This window comes from Bombus pascuorum, chromosome 12, assembly GCF_905332965.1.
Source record: "Bombus pascuorum chromosome 12, iyBomPasc1.1, whole genome shotgun sequence".
NCBI classification, from domain to species: Eukaryota; Metazoa; Arthropoda; class Insecta; order Hymenoptera; family Apidae; genus Bombus; species Bombus pascuorum.
This window is the reverse complement of record NC_083499.1, coordinates 2,461,390-2,480,654: the sequence shown is the minus strand read 5'-3', so window position 1 is coordinate 2,480,654 and position 19,265 is coordinate 2,461,390. Positions and strand designations below refer to the sequence as shown.

The window sequence follows — 19,265 nt, the reverse complement described above, 5'->3', positions numbered from 1 at the left end:
CTGCATTTTTACACAGCTAAGTAAAGTATTAATTGGACTATCTTACCTAGAATAAAAATATCAAATAAGTTTAATTAGTGATACATCGAATAAACTTAAATATAGGAGTGTTGCACGTCAATTCGCGCAGTGCTCGCATACTGAAAACTAAGCAGCGAACACAAAGAGATCGATTATGAAATTAAAACGATAATCGTAAACACGCAATTATATTCGGAGTTATTATATTTCTATGATGATGAAACATGAGTTACATCATTAGCGCAGTTTTATTTTTTCATTGATCTCGATTTGTGATTTCATTGCAAATTGCAATGAGGCATGAGATTGGCGATTTATGGCGATGCTAAATGCACCACTGATATAAAATTTACTTATATCTAATAGATGTCCCCTCAGACTAAATTATATTTAATTAGCATGGTGTCTCATAGCAATATCATTTTTTTGTCACTATTATATAATATAAAGTATTTATATAGACTTGCGCATATTAAACTATATTTACAACTTTTATTAATTATTGTAACACATCAAAGATAAGTTTCCTAGAACAAGGCTGCTCCCACGCTACCTGGTTCATAATACCACAAGAGAAAACTCATATGGTAGAGCTAATATCTTTGCACTTTTTTTTGATGAGAAAATATATCACAATCTATGTTTATAAGTAAAGAGATAAACATCAAATTAGAATTTATTTAAATGAATTTCACTAAAATCAAGAAAAAGATATCTTCGAAAAAAGCTTATATAAAGTGCAAATGTACGATTACTGAGTTTCGAACAAAACGTAGCCTTTTTTCTTTCGATATTTTAAATGGTGTTTGAAGAATTTTGTTCAACCTGGACAATGTGATAGCAAAAGAGCAAATGGCGCGCCGGTTTTCCATCCGTTTCTAGGAAAGGTGGAACGAATGTTGTCCTTCTTGTGCAGCTATTCGCAACTTTTCCCGCATTATTTCTAATGTTGTGTAATCAGGCAGTTTTAAGTAATTAACACAAGTCATTACGGATGGTAAGAAATCGTCTGTGTTCATAGACGGATCGAACGTTTTACGCACTATCGTTAACGGTGGTGTTAAACTCTTGAAACCTGTAACATAACATTTTATTTTTTATATTTTTCTTTCAAATTTATTTGAATATAGTAAATATCATTACATGAAGTAATAAGAACTTACCTCCAACTGGTAACCGAGGTGAACCTGTGACGAATTGAACGAACTGTCTTTGTTCTTCACTGTTGTATTTTGACATAACTTCAAATAGAAAACGAATAGCACGAGAATCTGGTGTATAACCATGATCAGTCCTGCAACACTCTGAAAGCGTTTTCACATCCCATTGTCCACCTGATTGCGCATGTCCACAGAACACAGCTTCAAGTTCTTCAGGGAAGAATAGTTTCAGTTGTGATGGTGGGAATACAGATTCGAATCCTTCCCTAAATGCTTCCATTTGTCTGAAGACACCTTCGTATAAGAACCAATGTACCACCAACTAAACAATCAATTTTAAAGTATGAAATTAATAATAGAAAAAAATATCAAATAAGTTCATACATTAACGTTCAAATCATTATAATAGAACCTTGATATATTGATCCAAGTTATAAATGGTAACGGGCGCTTCGCCTCCACCTTTCCTCAATTCGATGTTCTCATAACCCGGTAATTCAAAAACAAGGCTAAGATCAGAAATTGAACAGCCATCTAAATTTAATGAGTCTATTAGTTTTGCTTTCTCATGTGGCCTTAATGTTTGATCCTTCTCAATCGTTTCCTTTTGTCTAACAACTTCTTGTAATCTACTAAGAGTTCGATGTACATCAGGACATACATGTGCTAAATCGGCTAACGTTAGCATATGTTCTTCTCCCAATAACCATCGATAGAAGGTTAAACTGAATGGCAAATCCAACTAAAAAATTATACAAATAAGGATGTAACTCGATGGTAACGTCACAAGTCCTAACTTAATCAACGAAATAAAAATTTGTACCATTCTTGAATCATATATCGCTTTCGCCATAAATTTTCCAAGGAACTTGAATTTTGTTTTAAGTTTTGCAAGATGGGACACTTTAGTATTCCACGCAATCGGCATTGGAAAAAGTCCTTGTGGAACATTAACATATCCTGTTTCTGTAGGATTAGAACTACCAAGCCAAAGATCAAGGTCAGCACGCTGTAATTCCTGGGAGACTAGAGCATAGAATTCCAATGTTGGACCAAGACCAGTACCAACCTGCAAAACAATAATTATAAAGTACTGTGAAAATAATATGAAAAATAAACTATATAAAAAGTATACAAAATAAACCTCATTGACATATTGCACTTCAAGTAAGGCTTTGCTAGATGCTAAGTCTTGTATAACTAATTCTGCTTGCTTGAGAATATCAGTTCTGGAAATAGTTCGCTTTCTTCGTTCTAAACGTGGAGTAACACGTTCTTGACTGTCAGATCCCGATAATTCTGGAGCGGAATCTAAAAGACGCTGCAAAGCTCTGTCTCGATCAAACGATGTTGCGTAAAGTAACAACTGTCTTGTCTCAAATGGAAACAAGAATGGACTGTAAACGATTGAAAATATAATAATTGAACAAAATTGATATTAGTAAACTATTATGAATTTTGTAGTACTTACCACACTGTAGCAATTTGTTGTAACCACAAAGGTAAGTTTCCAGTCATGATCACTAAAGGATCTTGTAGCTGCCGACTTGCTTTTGCGGCTATTTTATTATTAATAAAGTCTTGTGGAGAAAGTAAATTTAAACCCTTTAGATAAGGAAACAGAACACTCCAATGACGATTTAAAGCGTGTAGAAGACGTAATAGACATAAACCATCCAATGAAGCATCAGTAATAGTAACTGAAGATGGTAAAGTAGGTAACAAATAAGAATCAAGTGGACATCGTTGTGCAGGGACTACTCCTTCAAGCCATAAACTATCCTCTTTTCGTTTTGAACTGATCTTTGTACTTTTTCCTTTGCCTTTGCGGCTACTACCCTGTGAACTTGATCCTGGTTTTGGCGACGTTGTAGTTTCTTCCTCGGGTACAGGTCTAAACGAATAAAAATTATTTGGATCATTTACTTTCCTTATTTGCTTTAAGAAGAAGGGGTAAAAATTAAAAATACCTATAATAAATTGTATGAGTTTGTACCCATACAGCATCGTGGCCAAGTGGTGGTTCACCATCGGCTTCTGCTTCAGAATGATCCATACCAGTGCAACCAAATTGCCTAACAGCTTGATAAACAGTCATATTAAAAGGCAGTACTTCATCTCCAATTAAAAACTGGAGTTTATGTTTCGCTGACCCTTGACTTATAACTACTGCTGCCTATAAAATTAATAATATAAATTCAAAATATTGTTACTTATTAATTCAAAAAAGGGTATAAATGTATATATATATATATATATAAATATTACCAATGTATCATCTATATCATCTTCACTGTTATCGTCGTCACTAAGCATAGATTCAGCCTCTCGTATTCTACCATATCCACGAACCATTAAATAACGTTCAATTGCTTGTACTAATGCAAGAGGATCTATCTTAACAGTACCTCCTTTCCACTGTTTTAAGTTGTTACAATCTGGATGTCGTTGAAGATTACACTACAAAAACACAACAATTCAAGTTAAATTATTACTGTTATACAAGTTAAAATACTATTATTATTTGAAAATTAAATACTCTACCTTGAGTTGATGTGTATTGAAAAACTTAAGAGCACTAGTGCCTCCACGACCAGCTCCAGATCCTGCTGGTAAATCATGTACTTTTACAGGAAATTGTTCCAACTGTGCAACACAACTATTCAATTTTGTTACTAGAGCACCAAATGCTCCAGGATTAAAGTCGGTAATGTTATTATCTTGACACATCTAAAAATTAAACATTTGTAATAAGAATGTTCCTCGAAGGAAGTCTCCAATATAAACTATAAAAATGTAAAATAATTCATTTTACTTACTGTTGATTCTGCAAATAATTTCCAGAACATACGAAGGCGATCATAACGATTACCAGGTGCATCCGTAGTTGTGAGGTAGTTTAGCAGAGCTTTAATGAGACCGCTATAATTCATTTCAAATGGAGATATATCACTTTCCAGTACTATATCTCGTAATTCAGTAAGTGCTGATAACATTTCATCCAATTCCTACGAATGCATTTTCAATTAATGAATGTTAAATATTGTATACTTATATCGAAAGATACTTACATTTGATTGTAGCCGTTGTATGGCAGCAGTAAGCCTTGAGAGGACTGTCATTGCAGGATGTGTACATGGAGCATCATCCTGGTATCGAGCCAAAAATTGAGCAGCTTGATCACGTACCCATGCTTTAGCCTTGTCTCGGTTACCTCCTGTTAAGCTTGAATTACTAGGCGGCTTTGACAAACTTGTCGATGAACTTGTATCCCTTTTATCGTTAGCAGAACTTGAAGACGATGATTTTCGACCCCATCTAGCAGGATTAAGATTTCCTAAGAAACGATTATTTTTGGGAGCGAAACCAGTAAAAAGCGACTCGGGTTGCTGAGTTTGTTGTGGCGTAGTACCGCCAAGTCTAGAAAATCGACCCTTCTTATTGTGTCGTTTCCTTTTCAGGACATCTCCAATTCTCCTAATAAAATATTTAATGTAAATAATATACTACATCCACAGTATAAGATATTTTTTCAAGATATTTTAGTGTTGCATACACGTACAAATGAGCACTTTGCGGTGTAGTTACATCATCTACCGTAGAGTTTAATTCATTTCTAGTATGTGTTTCCATCGATGCAGAGAGATTTGATTTCAACTGACATGTTGCAATCGTACCGAATAATATATTACCATTTGTTGATGGAGAAGCAATTGGAGATGTAGCATTACTAGAAGAATACATCGTGGTGGAACAAAGCGACGTATTAGACGGACCTGGCTGTGGGCTTGGTAATGATGTACCTAAGAAAGGTAAAAATGAAAAATATAAATGTTAAATCATATATTTTGTAACGTAATAAATAACTATAGTAATATGTAACGGATTAGTAAACTATTTTAATAATATATATATATATATATATATATATATATTATTATATTATTATATATATATATATATATATATATATGTCGGAGATGAAAGGACACAGGGCCTCTCCCGTTGGAATTCCTTGGAAAAACCCCAATATTGTAACCTTTACAAAATAACCCAAACACAATTGTTCGAGACTTGAGATACTGAGCTTAGGCTCAAGGCGGCAACTATTCGCCGAACGTAGCCGCGGTCACAGGATGAACGTTTCACCTAACAGAGGTATAGAATTCCATAGCTTTCCTTTAAAGAAATAGCCGTACCGACACTTAACAGTAAATATTCCAACGGCCCCGTGACTCGTCACACACAGACCCTATTCTTCGGGCAAGATTATCGCCAGATGTCGATGCATTCACAGTATATGTCCAGCTAGCCTGAGGACCCGCTATAAATCTTAGGATTTAGTTAACTAAGCTCCTTCAAACGGGCAAACAATCTTTGTCCTAGCAGTCGTTAAATCTATCACCTACTACGGGAAGATAAGGGAAATCTGCTTTTCTCACGAACGACGCTTCCCGCTAGCAACTTTCTTTCAAGGGCGGCTAGCATCCTTTTCTAACCACCAACATAGAAATTAACCAATTAACAGCAACGTCCATTTCCCTCAGCTTCCGAGCGGAGGCTTTTCTCGACGAATCTCCCGATGATCTCGTGCCCTTAGGCACGCACCATCATAGTTTTTCTCTGCAGTGTCATCGTGACGGAAAGTCACTCCCTTCCTTGCAGTCTCATTAGTCAGTTATCTAGTGTCTGTACGATCGGTGAATAATCCACGTTTCAAAAAAGAGTTAGTCAAGTAATCCTTGTATTGCGAGAAGTAAGTCGAGTCCGACTTAGACTTTGGAACAAAGTACATCTGTTATCCCGTTGACCGCGGATTCGTAATCGAACCTAAGGTCATTGTCATTAGAGTCTAATTACTGCGGCCACTTGCCAATCTTGTAACATCCATACTTGTGTCAATAAACGCTACCTCGATTGTGTGACAACAATGAATAATTCCGGTGAAGGTTCATTACACGTTCCTTAACCCAAGTCCTAACGCCAACCCGACATCAGAAGTGGCGTTTGTAACGATGGAGCAGCTCATGGCCATCGTGAGCCAAATAAATCAGCCGAAGGAGCAAAGGAAGAGGCTGACGCCTTCGTCACGAAATCCATCAGCGGGCCCCGAAGTTAAACGACAGAAGCTACCTGACTCCCGGAATAAGTGTCGTTACTATGGTGCCATGTTTCGAGTGTCGCGAGGAGGACCATATCGTGCCTAACTGCCCGTTATTGCGGAAAACAAACCGTGATTCTAATAACGAACGTCGAGTCGATTCCTGCGTGGTGGAGTCTCCAACTGGTAAATTAAGCCATCTGGGTGAGTCGTTCTCGTTTTATTTCGATTCTGGAGCCAAATGTTCGCTAATTAGAGAGTCCCCATATAAACAAAATAGAAACAATCCAAGCCAAAATCCTTAGAACAATGGTAAACGCCCCATGGTACGTTAGAAACGAGGACATACGGAAAGACCTGGGAATACCAACAGTCAAGGAAGAGATTACCAGATTCGCAACAAGATACAGAGCAAGAATAGAAACACACCCGAACCAGCTGGCAGCTGAAACGTGCAACACAACAAATATCGCAAGAAGACTAAAAAGGAAACACCCAATAGACCTCATAAAAGATATAACTTAGAAAAAACGAAGCTGGCACCCCGCTGGGGGTAGCCGCCCACATGCTATATTTATTTTTTATTTATATTTTTTTTTTCTTCACCAACAAGATATAACACTTTACCAAATGTCCATAAGGACAAATTGTAAAATAACCAAAATAAAATAAAATAAAATAAAAAAAAAAAAAAAAAAAAATTAGAGAGTTCATGGCCTCGAAATTTTCCAGCAAAAGAATGACCGACGTAGTAGTAATGCGAGGGATAGCAAACACTCGTGTTAACTGTACGTCTCAAATTTCGTCCATAGTATGTATTAACGATTTTACGTTGGAAATAATTTCCCATACCCTTGCTGACAGCTATTTAAAATAGGACATCATGATTGGCCGCGAAATTTTAAGCCAAGATTTTGACATAAATATTGCCCAAGATAGCCTCACTATTTGTAGAACAAAAGCTATCAATGTTTGTAATAAAACCGCCGAAAATAAGATCGATATTAATGAAGTCGACGCTGAGGTTTTCGGTGATGATAAAAACCGATTGATTTTTATTCTCGAAAAATTTAAAGGTTCGTTTATTAAGGGTTTCCCACATACACCCGTAAATACAGGACAGCTAGAAATACGTTTAATTGGTCCTAACATCACCGTACAAAGAAGTCCCTATAGACTTAGCGAAGAAGAGCGAAGCATAGTACGTGAACGAATTAATTAGGGCAGAAATCATAAGGCCTAGTAATTCACCGTTCGCGAGCCCTATGTTACTCGTAAAGAAGGACTGCTCGGGTAGGCTGTGCGTGGACTTTCGAGAGCTAAATAAAAATACGGTCGCGGATCGGTATCCCCTACTTCTTATTGCGGACCAAATCGCGAGATTGCAAAAGGCGAGATACTTCATTAGCCTGGACGTGGCCAGCGGGTTCCATCAAATCCCCATTCATCTCAATTCTACAGAATATACAGCGTTTGTCACCCCTGACAGGCAATATGAGTATATGATGCCGTTCGGATTGAAAAATGCACCGTCCGTTTTTCAAAGGGCTATTCTCAATGCCTTGGGCGACCTCGCCTACTCGTACGTCGTTGTCTACCTGGATGACGTTCTAATTATTGCTGAATCGGTAAACCAAGCTCTAGAGAGATTGCACATCGTATTAAATACCCTCGTAAACGCCGGGTTCTCCTTCAATTTTTCGAAATGTTCTTTTCTTAAGACGTCGGTATTTTATCTTGGGTACGTAATTCATAACGGAGAAGTTCGCCCCAACCAAGGTAAAATACAAGCCTGCGTTCTTTACCTGCACCAACGACCGTCACCCAACTTAGGCAGTTCATAGATTTAGCCTCCTATTTTCGAAAATTCGTCCCTAAATTTTCGCAGGTAATGAAACCGTTGTATGCACCTACCTCCGGTAACAAAAGTTTAACTTGGGCAGATAGACACGAAATTATAAGGCAAAAAATAATTTCCGTCCTGACTGATGAGCCGGTGTTAATAATATTCGACCCGAATTACTCGATAAAATTACATACTGACGCTAGTTCGGATGAATATGGGGCTATTTTAATGCATAAGATTAACGGCAAAAACCGGGTAATAGAGTATTATAGTAAGAAAACTAGCCCCGCGGAATCCAGGTATCATTCGTATGAACTAGAGACGCTGGCAGTTGTAAACGCCGTTAAACATTTTCGCCACTATCTACATGGACGGGAATTTCTCGTTGTCACTGATTGTAATTCGTTGAAGGCAACCCGCAATAAAGTAAATCTGAGTGACAGGGTTTATAGGTGGTGGGCTTACTTGCAAACACACACATATATATATATATATATATATTTTTTTTTTTTCTTCACCAACAAGATATAACACTTTACCAAATGTCCATAAGGACAAATTGTAAAATAACCAAAATAAAATAAAATAAAATAAAAAAAAAAAAAAAAAAAAAAATTAGAGAGTTCATGGCCTCGAAATTTTCCAGCAAAAGAATGACCGATGTAGTAGTAATGCGAGGGATAGCAAACACTCGTGTTAACTGTACGTCTCAAATTTCGTCCATAGTATGTATTAACGATTTTACGTATATATATATATTTACGTATATATATATTTTATATATATATATATATATATATATATATAATATGTGTGTGTGTGTGTGTATATATATATATAGGCAGATTACCAGTATTAGAAGGACACTTGGGTGGTGAAACACCAAGAGGTACTTCAGGATCAGCTAGTTGACGTATTTGATGTAAAACGCCCTCACGATGAAAATGAACTCCAAATACTTGTGGTAGTCTTTTCATTAATATACTTGCCATCTGTAGAGCTCCAATAACAATTCGTAAATCTTGGGAGGCTAACATACCCGCTATGTGTGATGATACTACTTGATTTTTTAAGACGTCCTGTTTTAATAATAATAAAGGAGATTGTAAACAATGATGAACAATTTCAAAAATATAATAGTATTCTCATTTAGCTCATATACACTTACTTTAAGTAAATCTGTCGAGGCATAATAGACCATACGTAACAGAGCTCGGAGACATTTACATTTTACAGCAGGACCAGCAGAACTACTGTAGACTTCATATAACACAGAGAATAACGTTCGAATAAACGATACTAACCATTCATTTGTTTCAATTACTGGAGGTACAACATCCATGCTACAAGAATTTATAATACGAATTATAATAAAATTTGTGAAAAATTCATTTTGAATATTAACACTCTAGAGACCAGTTGCACTAATAACCATATAACCTGAATTCCCAGGTGTTTTTTTTGAGCGATTGGAAAAGATTCAAAACGAGCAATATCTAATATATTGTTAATGGTTTCATATTATTCAAACATGCAATATAAGAACACTTTCATAACGTTTCGTTTCTAACATCCATTGCATTCTTTACTGTTTTATTTAACAATAGTTAACATTTTTATAGGATACCGTATGAAGTATGAAAGACGCGAATTCGTGTCTCTGGTCCCCAGAGTGTTAACACTTAGCCAACTGCGTGCGCTACATCGAGCTATACGTTTCTCACTGCAATGGACAAGCCAACCTATATGCGCATTTTTCCAAGTATCAAGGACTAATGTTCACTACTTAGAAAACAAAGGTCTAAAAATGATTTAAGTGATCAATTTTGCGGTAATGATTTTGTTTAACAACTTCACATATTGTTTATGCAAAACATCAAATTAAAAGTATATATTAAAAATATAAAATAACATTAAAGATGACTAAAGATAAATAAATTCAATTAAAAATAAAAATAAAATGAAACTAAAAATTCATAAAATGCATTTAAATATTTTTTTTACATTGTGGTATCGTTCGATTATAACTTTATTTAGTCATAACTGATAATGTAACTTTTTAATTAATTTTAACATCACTAAATTTATTTTATAGAGTGTATTTTATTATACACTCTACTTTATAAAAGCAGAAAAGGTAGTGCAATTAATTGAGAACAATTCCAAGTAAACAATGACTGTTAATAACAACAACAAAAAGAAAGAAAACGCATTGTTAAAGTCAAAAAGGAGATCTCCCTGTTCGGTCACGCAGTGATGTTCTTCACAGAGAGGAGATCTCCTTATTCGGTTGGCTAAGTGTTAACATATCTTAATTCATAAAGATATTAATATATCTTTACTTAGATGAACATGTAGGACTTTTGCCTTCTGTAGAATGCGCATTCACTCTGCGAAAAATGCTCCTTGCTAACCCAATATCTTCATTAATTTGTTTCATCACAGTCAAATCTATCGTATAAGTTCGTCCTAAGGAGGACAAGCAAATCTCATCCTCGCCATTTTGAAATGCCATCTAAAGAAGACATTGTTATTTTACTCTACATATTTGATTTTTTATAATGTTTAATCAAGTATGATTACAATACCTCAATGATTCTAGAATCAATAGTGCTAAATGGATGACAGCAATGTCTTTCATCGCGCCATTCCCAATGAACATTTTCTTGTTGATTACTGGTCCTTTCAAGTAAACTATTTACACTAAATATGCCATCTGTTGGTAAAGAAGGCATGAGTTCTTCAATCAAACAAGTGATTTCAAACCACTCCTGCGGAGATCGCGGCACTAATTCTACATCTTCCGTTTTCACTTCTAATGATCCAGTTAAAAGATAACTTAATGTGAAAGCTATATTCTGTTGCAGAAGCAGCTGTGCCAAATCAGGACAGCGATTTGATATCACAGAGAGCATTCGCAACACTGTTATGAAATTACCAATGCTGTTAACAGGTGGGGTAATCATAAGCTAAAATATAAAAAAATGCATATATCTTTAGTAATAAAGTTTATAAAACATTACATTATTAGGAAAAATAATAATACAAAATAAGTATTTCTCTTACCAACTGTTGTAAGTTTTGAAGAAGTTCTGCATTGATAATTTTATGTAAAGTCACTGGATCGTGTTGAAAACTATCAACTAATCGACTAAATGCTTGACAAACACACTCAACACTTTTCTTATCTTGGTTTGTCAATCTACTTGTTAATAAAGGTAAACTATCAGCTACTAAGTGAAAATCATCAGGATGAAGATTTTGACAACAGTTTGCTGTAATCGTTAATGCAGCTCGTTGTGCTGTGATATTAAAAAAATCGACAAATTTTAAACAAGCTGATACTCCTCCCTAAAAATAGACGTGTTAATAAGAAACAACATTCGTTTTAAATCGATCGTCAATTAATTAATACTACGCATACCGCATGTAAAATGGTTTTGCTATGTCTTCGAGAAAGCATGGCTAGCGCTGTTAAACACTGTTCTGCTACGTCCATACATTCGATAGATTCTAGTTTTTGTAAGAACACTGGAACAGCGTCAACCACAACTGTTGACGATCGGGGTAAAGCTTCCATCATGTAAGTAAGAGCACGACATGCGTGTGTCATTATTACAAAATTATGTTCTATTCCGAGTAAATTTATTAATGCTGCAACCACTTGTTTCACAGGGAAGCCAGCCAATGTATCTTCATTTCCCATAACAAGAATTTCACCCATTCCAATAACAGCTTGTAACTGTTCTCCTTCATCATCAACAGCTTGCAAACCAGTCAGTAACTGTTGTGCTTTAGCAGCTAGAATTATAAAATTATTTTCTAAACATAATACTTATTTTAAGAATTGCTTTTAATAAAAATGAAAATATAAAATGAAAAAATGAAATAAGAGAAAGTAGAATTTGCAAAGAAGAGAACATTACCAGAACTTGCACCCATACTTCTATTTAACAAATGTTGCATTCGTGGTGCTAATGCACCAAACACATGAGGAGGTAAACCTCTAGCTTCAAGTAATGCTTGCAACCTTCCAACTTCCCCATCATCACTTTCACTGTCTCCAGTAGTCCCTGACATTCCGGATGGTCCTCCACTTGCTTAATAAAAAAATGATATTGTAACACTAACTTCTTGAAAAAAGAGTTATGACTTATAACATTTGTTGTGGACCATCTTGTATATGAGGAACTTACCAGTGGCAGACGTAGCAGTTGATGCCAATTCGTCTTCTCCAGTTGTGGATACTAATTGACTACTAGAAACTGTAGATGAAACAGTTGTCGGGGTGGTACTATTAGTCAAAGAGTCAGTACCTGGCATTACACTTCCTCCCGAACCTCCTTCTATCACTGCTTTTCTTGCACGTGATGAAGAGCGATGCCTGGTCGAATAAAACGTTATATTTGTGATAACATATATTAAACACCATGATATTCAAAACATAACTAATAATCATTTTTAAGCAATCAATTACCTGGAGCTTGAACAGCTGCCTGTTGAAGTATCTTTTTTATGATGTTTTGTTGTAGTTTTGTTAATACTTGACAGATCTTTATAGTCACTGGATAATTTTGCGCGAGAACGTAATATATGCTTGTGCGCAGGATGAGGGTGTGCAGGGTTGGCAGTGGCGGTGGCAGACACAGGTGGATTGGCAGTGGCTGTGGCGATGCCACTAGTGCCTGCCCCGTCATGTGCCAACGCCCCCCCACCACTCTCCACAGAATTACTGGCTGCGTTACCCACTCTGATGCTGGACTTCACACTTAAAACTTGACTACTCGCACTGCTACTCGCGCAGGTTGTACCACCGTGGGATTTTGACCCTAAAATATTGAAACATTTTATTATTATTATTATTATGATTTATATATATAAAGACTTCAATACTTGCAATGACTTTTAAATGTTCTAAAACTTTATTATCGTTGAAAATCATTACCACTTTGGATAACAAGAAAGGGAGAAATGTTAACATACATATATAATGTTTTAGTGCACATAAAACAAATTTTTTAAATATCATTGTTTTTTGTGCATAATTATAGGAATCAAGCATTTTCACAAGTTAAAAGTTGATAATAAGTACGTTATAACTTATAATACTATATGTACATTGTCTTCTGTGCAATCTACAACCTATTCAAGCATGTATTTTCTTTTTATACGTATTTATGTTAATTGCATACATATTCGTATTACACATGTTCATGGGATAATCCTGTGCTAAACCTAAATAGATGTACAACACATGCTTTTATTCATTTTACAGATTTCATAAATTATCTTAAGGATTAAAAAGTATGTATAATATCACATATTGATGATAATATTACATTTATAAATATAGTAACAAAATAGATTGGGAGGTTATGTTTATATATGATAAAAATGATAAACAATGGATATTAGGATAAATTCCACAGAAAATCAAAAGTTAAAGCAAAATACAAATTAAATGCCTTCTTTATATCTAAATATTTATGAAGGAACAAACATGTGATTTATACAGACACTGTTTATGCTTCAGTAATTATAAACATTTTTTACTTTATAAAATAGATTATTTCATTAAATTTTCAAAAAATTATAGTATTTAATAATATTTAAATAAATATTTGCAGTATTATTATAAGATCAAAATATGATTATTGTATTAAATACTATTCAATAAGTTTTATATTATTACTGGAAAGAAATATTAGAAATAACACTCATGTATAGTTATATTATATAGGTATTTTCCATATCTGCATGTAAGGCTTTGTACATCTTTTGTAGAATATACAAAATGTGTTTATATATATATGTATATATCTCTTTTAACAAAGTGCATATACAAAATATGTATTTTTACTCAACATTACCACAAGTGAACTATATTTACCTTATTAATTTGACACTATCCATCCCATTAAATTAAATGAAAATATTGCACATGCTATATTGCACATTTGGATACATAAATTTAATATACTTAGTAATTTTCAAAACTGAAAATAATAATTATTTTAGTAAAAATTTGGATCATTAAGATAAGGTTTATAAATCTATAGAAATTGATACATTTTATTAATGATCATTACTAATTGTATGCATATTATAGACATAATTATATATCTTATTATATGTATATATATTATTTAATACATACATAAATGCTGCATTTTGTAATATGAGAAAAATGTCTTTAATTGTAAGAAACTCTGCATTAGATAAAGAAGTAAAATTGTATATTGTACAATGTATATGTATGAGTATTAAGGCATGGTCTTATTTGTGAATAACTAAATTGTTTTTATAATATTCTACTCAATTGTTATGCTAATATTTTTGATCCATTTTCATACCTCATAAAGTATTTGCACATCAAAATCTCCAAGTAATAAAACAATGTTGAGTGAGTGTTTGAATTTATATGTATATATAAATTTCATACAAACACACACACACACACATGTATGTATATAGATATATATATATGAAATTTCACCATGAAATTTTAAATAGCACAAACATGTATAACTTACATCAGAACCATATTTATTTTATATATGTCTGGAGAAATAATGTCATGCATAAATCATATTTGACACAAACAATTTGATCTCATTTATATATGACATACTTGCATATGGGTATGGAAAACCAATTTAGAGAGCAGATTTATAATGATTTGTATTTGTTTAAAGAAATCTACTCATGAATTTTTAAGAGAAAATAAGGGTAAGAAAATGTAGTACGAAGTGTGTACTCCTTAGGCTTACCTTCTTGATGATACGTTTGTGTTGATATTGGAAAAAGTGCTTTGACAGCAGACACAAATCCTTCCAGACATTCGCTCATCCTCAGGCCTAATGATACAGTCTGATCTATGACTCTTATTTTGGTAATACTTTCTTTCTTTAATTTTAAGATATTTGTGAATCAAATCCTAGTTTTACTACCCTATACTTTAGCCTACTACTCCATTAAATGAAGGTTGCAAAACACGTTCTTTTAATATATGAGCAAAGATTTTTTTAGTTGATCATGATAATAAATTTATATGATATTATTGTATCAAATATATGTTGTGAATACGAACATTATTGTTTTCACTCTTGTGTGTTTAAAGGTATTATTATTATTTAATTTGTTTATAAAGATTTCTATTTAATTTTATTTGAACAGAACATTTATGTAGTTAATTTTAATTGTTTTGGAACATTTTAAAAGGTTAGTTCTTCAAAATTATTATTGATTAGTTCCTTTAACAAATAATTACAGTTGTTTAAAAAATGTATGTTAGAAAAAATAAAAGTATATGTTGTTAATAATAAATAAAAAGATATTGCATTTTTTTTTAACAAAACAAAATTTTCAGAAAATATTTCTTAATTTAAGTATTCTGTTAAGCAACTGATAATTATCATATTTCTTATTAATCGTTACAAATTATAAAACATTATAAATAAAAAAATTTAACACAATAATGAATTGCTAGTACATAAGTAATTAAAAAGTAATGTTAATTATACATATTATATAAAACCATAAGTTCATTGTTCTTAAAATAATAAAATCTTATTTATATTAAAAGTGATTAATTTTTTAAAGTAAAAGAGCCCATTTACAGAAAATGCATATTAATTAATTATAATTGGTAATGTGTTAATTAATTAATTATTACTTACTGTTATTATTGTTACGATTTATGCATTTATATATGTTCTTAAAATAAAAATTATTAAAATAAATGCATTTTTAGAGTTGGTTTAATTTGTATTATGTGTTCACTCAAATCACACATCACATCTCATTGCAACCAACACTTTTTAATATAAAACCAATAAATACACTAACCTCTTGTTCTTGATGTGGATGGGTGACTAGTAACTGGTGTAGTAGTTGATGTTGGTACCAAATTGTTATATGTTAAGTCTTCTTTACTATCGTAACCACTGGACACTGATAAATTGTAACTATTATGTCCTTGTGATATGGCTTGTGGATTTTGTGGCGTACGAGAACGAGTCCTTGATGCAACACAGTCAATAGCTGTTAAATTTAACTCTGGCAAACTTGTTCTTGCAACACTACGAGCTCTTGTACTGTTCGCACTAATATTATAGTTTGATTGCTGAACTTTATGTTGTGGCTTCCAATTATTATCTACAGAAAATAATATAGACTATAGTTACAATTATGATCAATTTTTAATAAACATGACATTTAAAATAATAGTAAAAGAATGAAACAATATATAAGGATTATGTTCAATTGTTTTAAAAAAATATAATTACCTAGATACGATTCTAAGCCACTGCCATGACCTTTAAATTCACCTCTTGTTCTAATTCCTGTTGATTCACTTGAATGTTTACAAGAAGTATTATTAAAAACTTCAGATGATTGTGGATCACCAATGGTTTGTCTACGTCTTTTTTCTTCTAATGTGACAGGAATAGAACCAGTGCTTTGTCGTTTTCTATAACCACTACTACCACTGCTAGAGCTCTTCCTTCTAACCTTAGAGGTGTCTGCTGAAGCACTGGCCGTCTCTACAGACCCCCCTGATGACGACTGATCTTGTTGATCTGCCATAGATTAATCGACTCATGCCACTATTCTGTCTGCAACAAAAAAGAAAATATTTCTTATAATTTTTTAAATAAAAGAGAAACTAATAAAATATCATGTAAAAATTCTATAACATATAATCATTTTAATGAAACCCAAAGTGATTATAAAATAGTGAATATCCTTGGCACCACATTCATTATATAATAACAAGAGTATAATCTAAGTTAAGATTGAAATTAGAATTAAAAATATCAAACAGAATAATAAATCTAAATTAAAAGTAATTCTAATTTTAACATTTGTCATGAAAATAAGGTTTTATAACATAATAAAAATTAAAATTAGAAGATTTAGTTGAAATTACAACTATCCTAAATTTTCTTTCATAAACATTTTTTAAAATATTTTATTATACTTAACTTTCATTATTAAAATATAGTTTATTTAAAGAGAAAAATATTAAGAAAAAACACATTAAATATGTTCATTACGTAAAAGCCTGTACAGATGTTAAAAGAGTAATGTATTATTATTTAAAAATGTAACAAAGAAATATATATATCTACTTACAAATAATGCATTAAAAGTAAGAAAAATACATATGTGTATGTGTGTGTGTGTAATTTCAACAAAATAGATCAAACAGAAATCACTTATTACGATAAATCAATGGACACTTGGATAAGAGAAGCGTGACTAAATAATACAGCAGAGGCGATGCGCAATTAATGTTTTCCTTCACGGTGAAAGAGATAGTAACAAACCCAAGAATCATAACAAACAGTACAACTGGTGTCCGTTTATAATATCATGGTCAATGCAAAATTGTGCCGTTGACATCATAGAACCTCTTCTAAGAATACTAGAATTACATAGTCGCAACAAAGCCACGAATAGATTCGGTACAACCGTAAGGTATTCAACGAAAGACGTAAATAATTACAACAAAGACTCGTAAGCAAGCAAGCCACCATTTGCTTGTGAACAAGTAATGGAGGACGAGTTCTTTCTTCGTCTCTTTCTATCTTTCGTTTCTCCACTCTCGTTACCGTGTGACCTCAGGTTTAGATCCTCGAAAAAGAGAATCCTACTTAGGTATGCAGGTCCTCGACAAAAAGGAAAAGAAGGAAAATAAGAAGAAGAAAAAGAAGGAAAAAAAGAGTAGAAGAGAGGAAAAGAATTTTCAATTACAGAATAAAGATTACCTGAATGTCGGATAAACATGCCCAGGGCATCGCGAGGAAAATGTCTTCTCGTCGATGATTTTTATGAGCACAAACGTTTCTTGTTACATACGACACAAAAATGGATTCTCGCACAGAGCACGTACGTTGGTGAGTGGCTATGTGCACTAGCACACACCAAAAAACGCACCAAACGCACTGCCGAGGCACACTGAAGCAACTCAGCGGAATGCGACAGCTATCGGGATCGGGTTGGTTAGAATTGGGAAGCTGGAGAACGCTCCGCCCCCATCAGGAAACGTCACACATGAATTCAACGTAGGTGCGTTCGAAAACACGGTGCCCGCATGGAGTGAAATCGCAATTCATAACGAAACAGCAGATGCAAAACCGGCGCGAATAGCCATCTTGCCGCAGTTTTTTCAAACACCAACTTTTACTTTCTCTTCGTTTGTAGTGCCAAATTAATCGCAAACAATTGATCGAATATCAATGAGAAATCTTCAAATACATAATTATTCCCTGGTTAAAATATATGTATGTGTATATATACATGTATTTATATACACATACTATAATTATATACACAATAGTATACGTGTAATAATATATAGACACGTACTATGCGTATGCGCGTGTGTATTCGTGTGTGTGTGTGATTCAATATGTTGTTCTGTAACATTATATACTATGTTACAGTACATCAAAAGAATTTTTCTTTTTATGTTTTTCAAACTAGTACAATGAACTTATATATTTTTATAAATAAACATAAATCTGTCTATTAGATAAGAAATCATGACTCAAACCTTAAACACTGCTTGGATTCAAAATAAATATGATTAGGTTATCATAAATAAATGTGTTAAGCAGACAGAATTATAGAGCGGCGATAAAACAACGTATATAAAATTAATATACGTTGATGATAATATGGAGGTGTAATAGATTAAACCAAAAAGCTTGTTATTCGTTGTTCAATACTTTTAAAAAATTCTTATAGTTTTGTCAACCCAATCTTAACTATTACAAACGCATTTGCTGATAACGTGTTAAATGATAATTATAAAACGTTTTTGAGATTAAACAGACAGAAAATTGAAACAATTATAGAACTGTTATTTCATCACTTTTTAAATCTTCTAGGAAAACACGTAAACTTCACAATTACGATGTCGTAACGAATGTCGAATTCTGGTTCTATTGTTTGATCACGGCAAGTATGTACACATCGTTACGATTGGTTGAAAATTTGATTTAGTAGTATCCAATTGGCCGATAAGTTAAAATATTTCTCAACCTATGTCAAAACAGTTTGCGATAAATGAAGTATACTGATAAAATAAACAGAACAAATGTTTGACAGAACCGTAACAGATGTTATA

The 19,265-nt window shown here is 33.2% G+C and overlaps 1 protein-coding gene across 1 annotated transcript; it reads right to left on the bottom strand.

The window, feature by feature from the left end:
• Positions 1 to 207: 207 nt before the first annotated feature.
• Positions 208 to 18,207, bottom strand: LOC132912474 (E3 ubiquitin-protein ligase TRIP12). Its single transcript, XM_060969907.1, has 25 exons — positions 17,902 to 18,207; positions 16,417 to 16,746; positions 15,977 to 16,285; positions 14,899 to 14,985; positions 12,606 to 12,957; positions 12,325 to 12,512; positions 12,055 to 12,228; positions 11,553 to 11,929; positions 11,195 to 11,479; positions 10,717 to 11,097; positions 10,471 to 10,643; positions 9,297 to 9,471; positions 8,979 to 9,207; positions 4,744 to 4,984; positions 4,253 to 4,658; positions 4,001 to 4,189; positions 3,726 to 3,911; positions 3,450 to 3,641; positions 3,152 to 3,357; positions 2,653 to 3,075; positions 2,326 to 2,578; positions 2,005 to 2,250; positions 1,594 to 1,923; positions 1,185 to 1,503; positions 208 to 1,096 (listed from the first exon to the last, which is right to left on the bottom strand). The coding sequence occupies exons 2-25, from the start codon at positions 16,715 to 16,717 to the stop codon at positions 900 to 902; spliced, it is 6,219 nt and encodes a 2,072-aa protein (XP_060825890.1). The 5' UTR covers positions 16,718 to 16,746; positions 17,902 to 18,207; the 3' UTR covers positions 208 to 899.
• Positions 18,208 to 19,265: the final 1,058 nt, after the last annotated feature.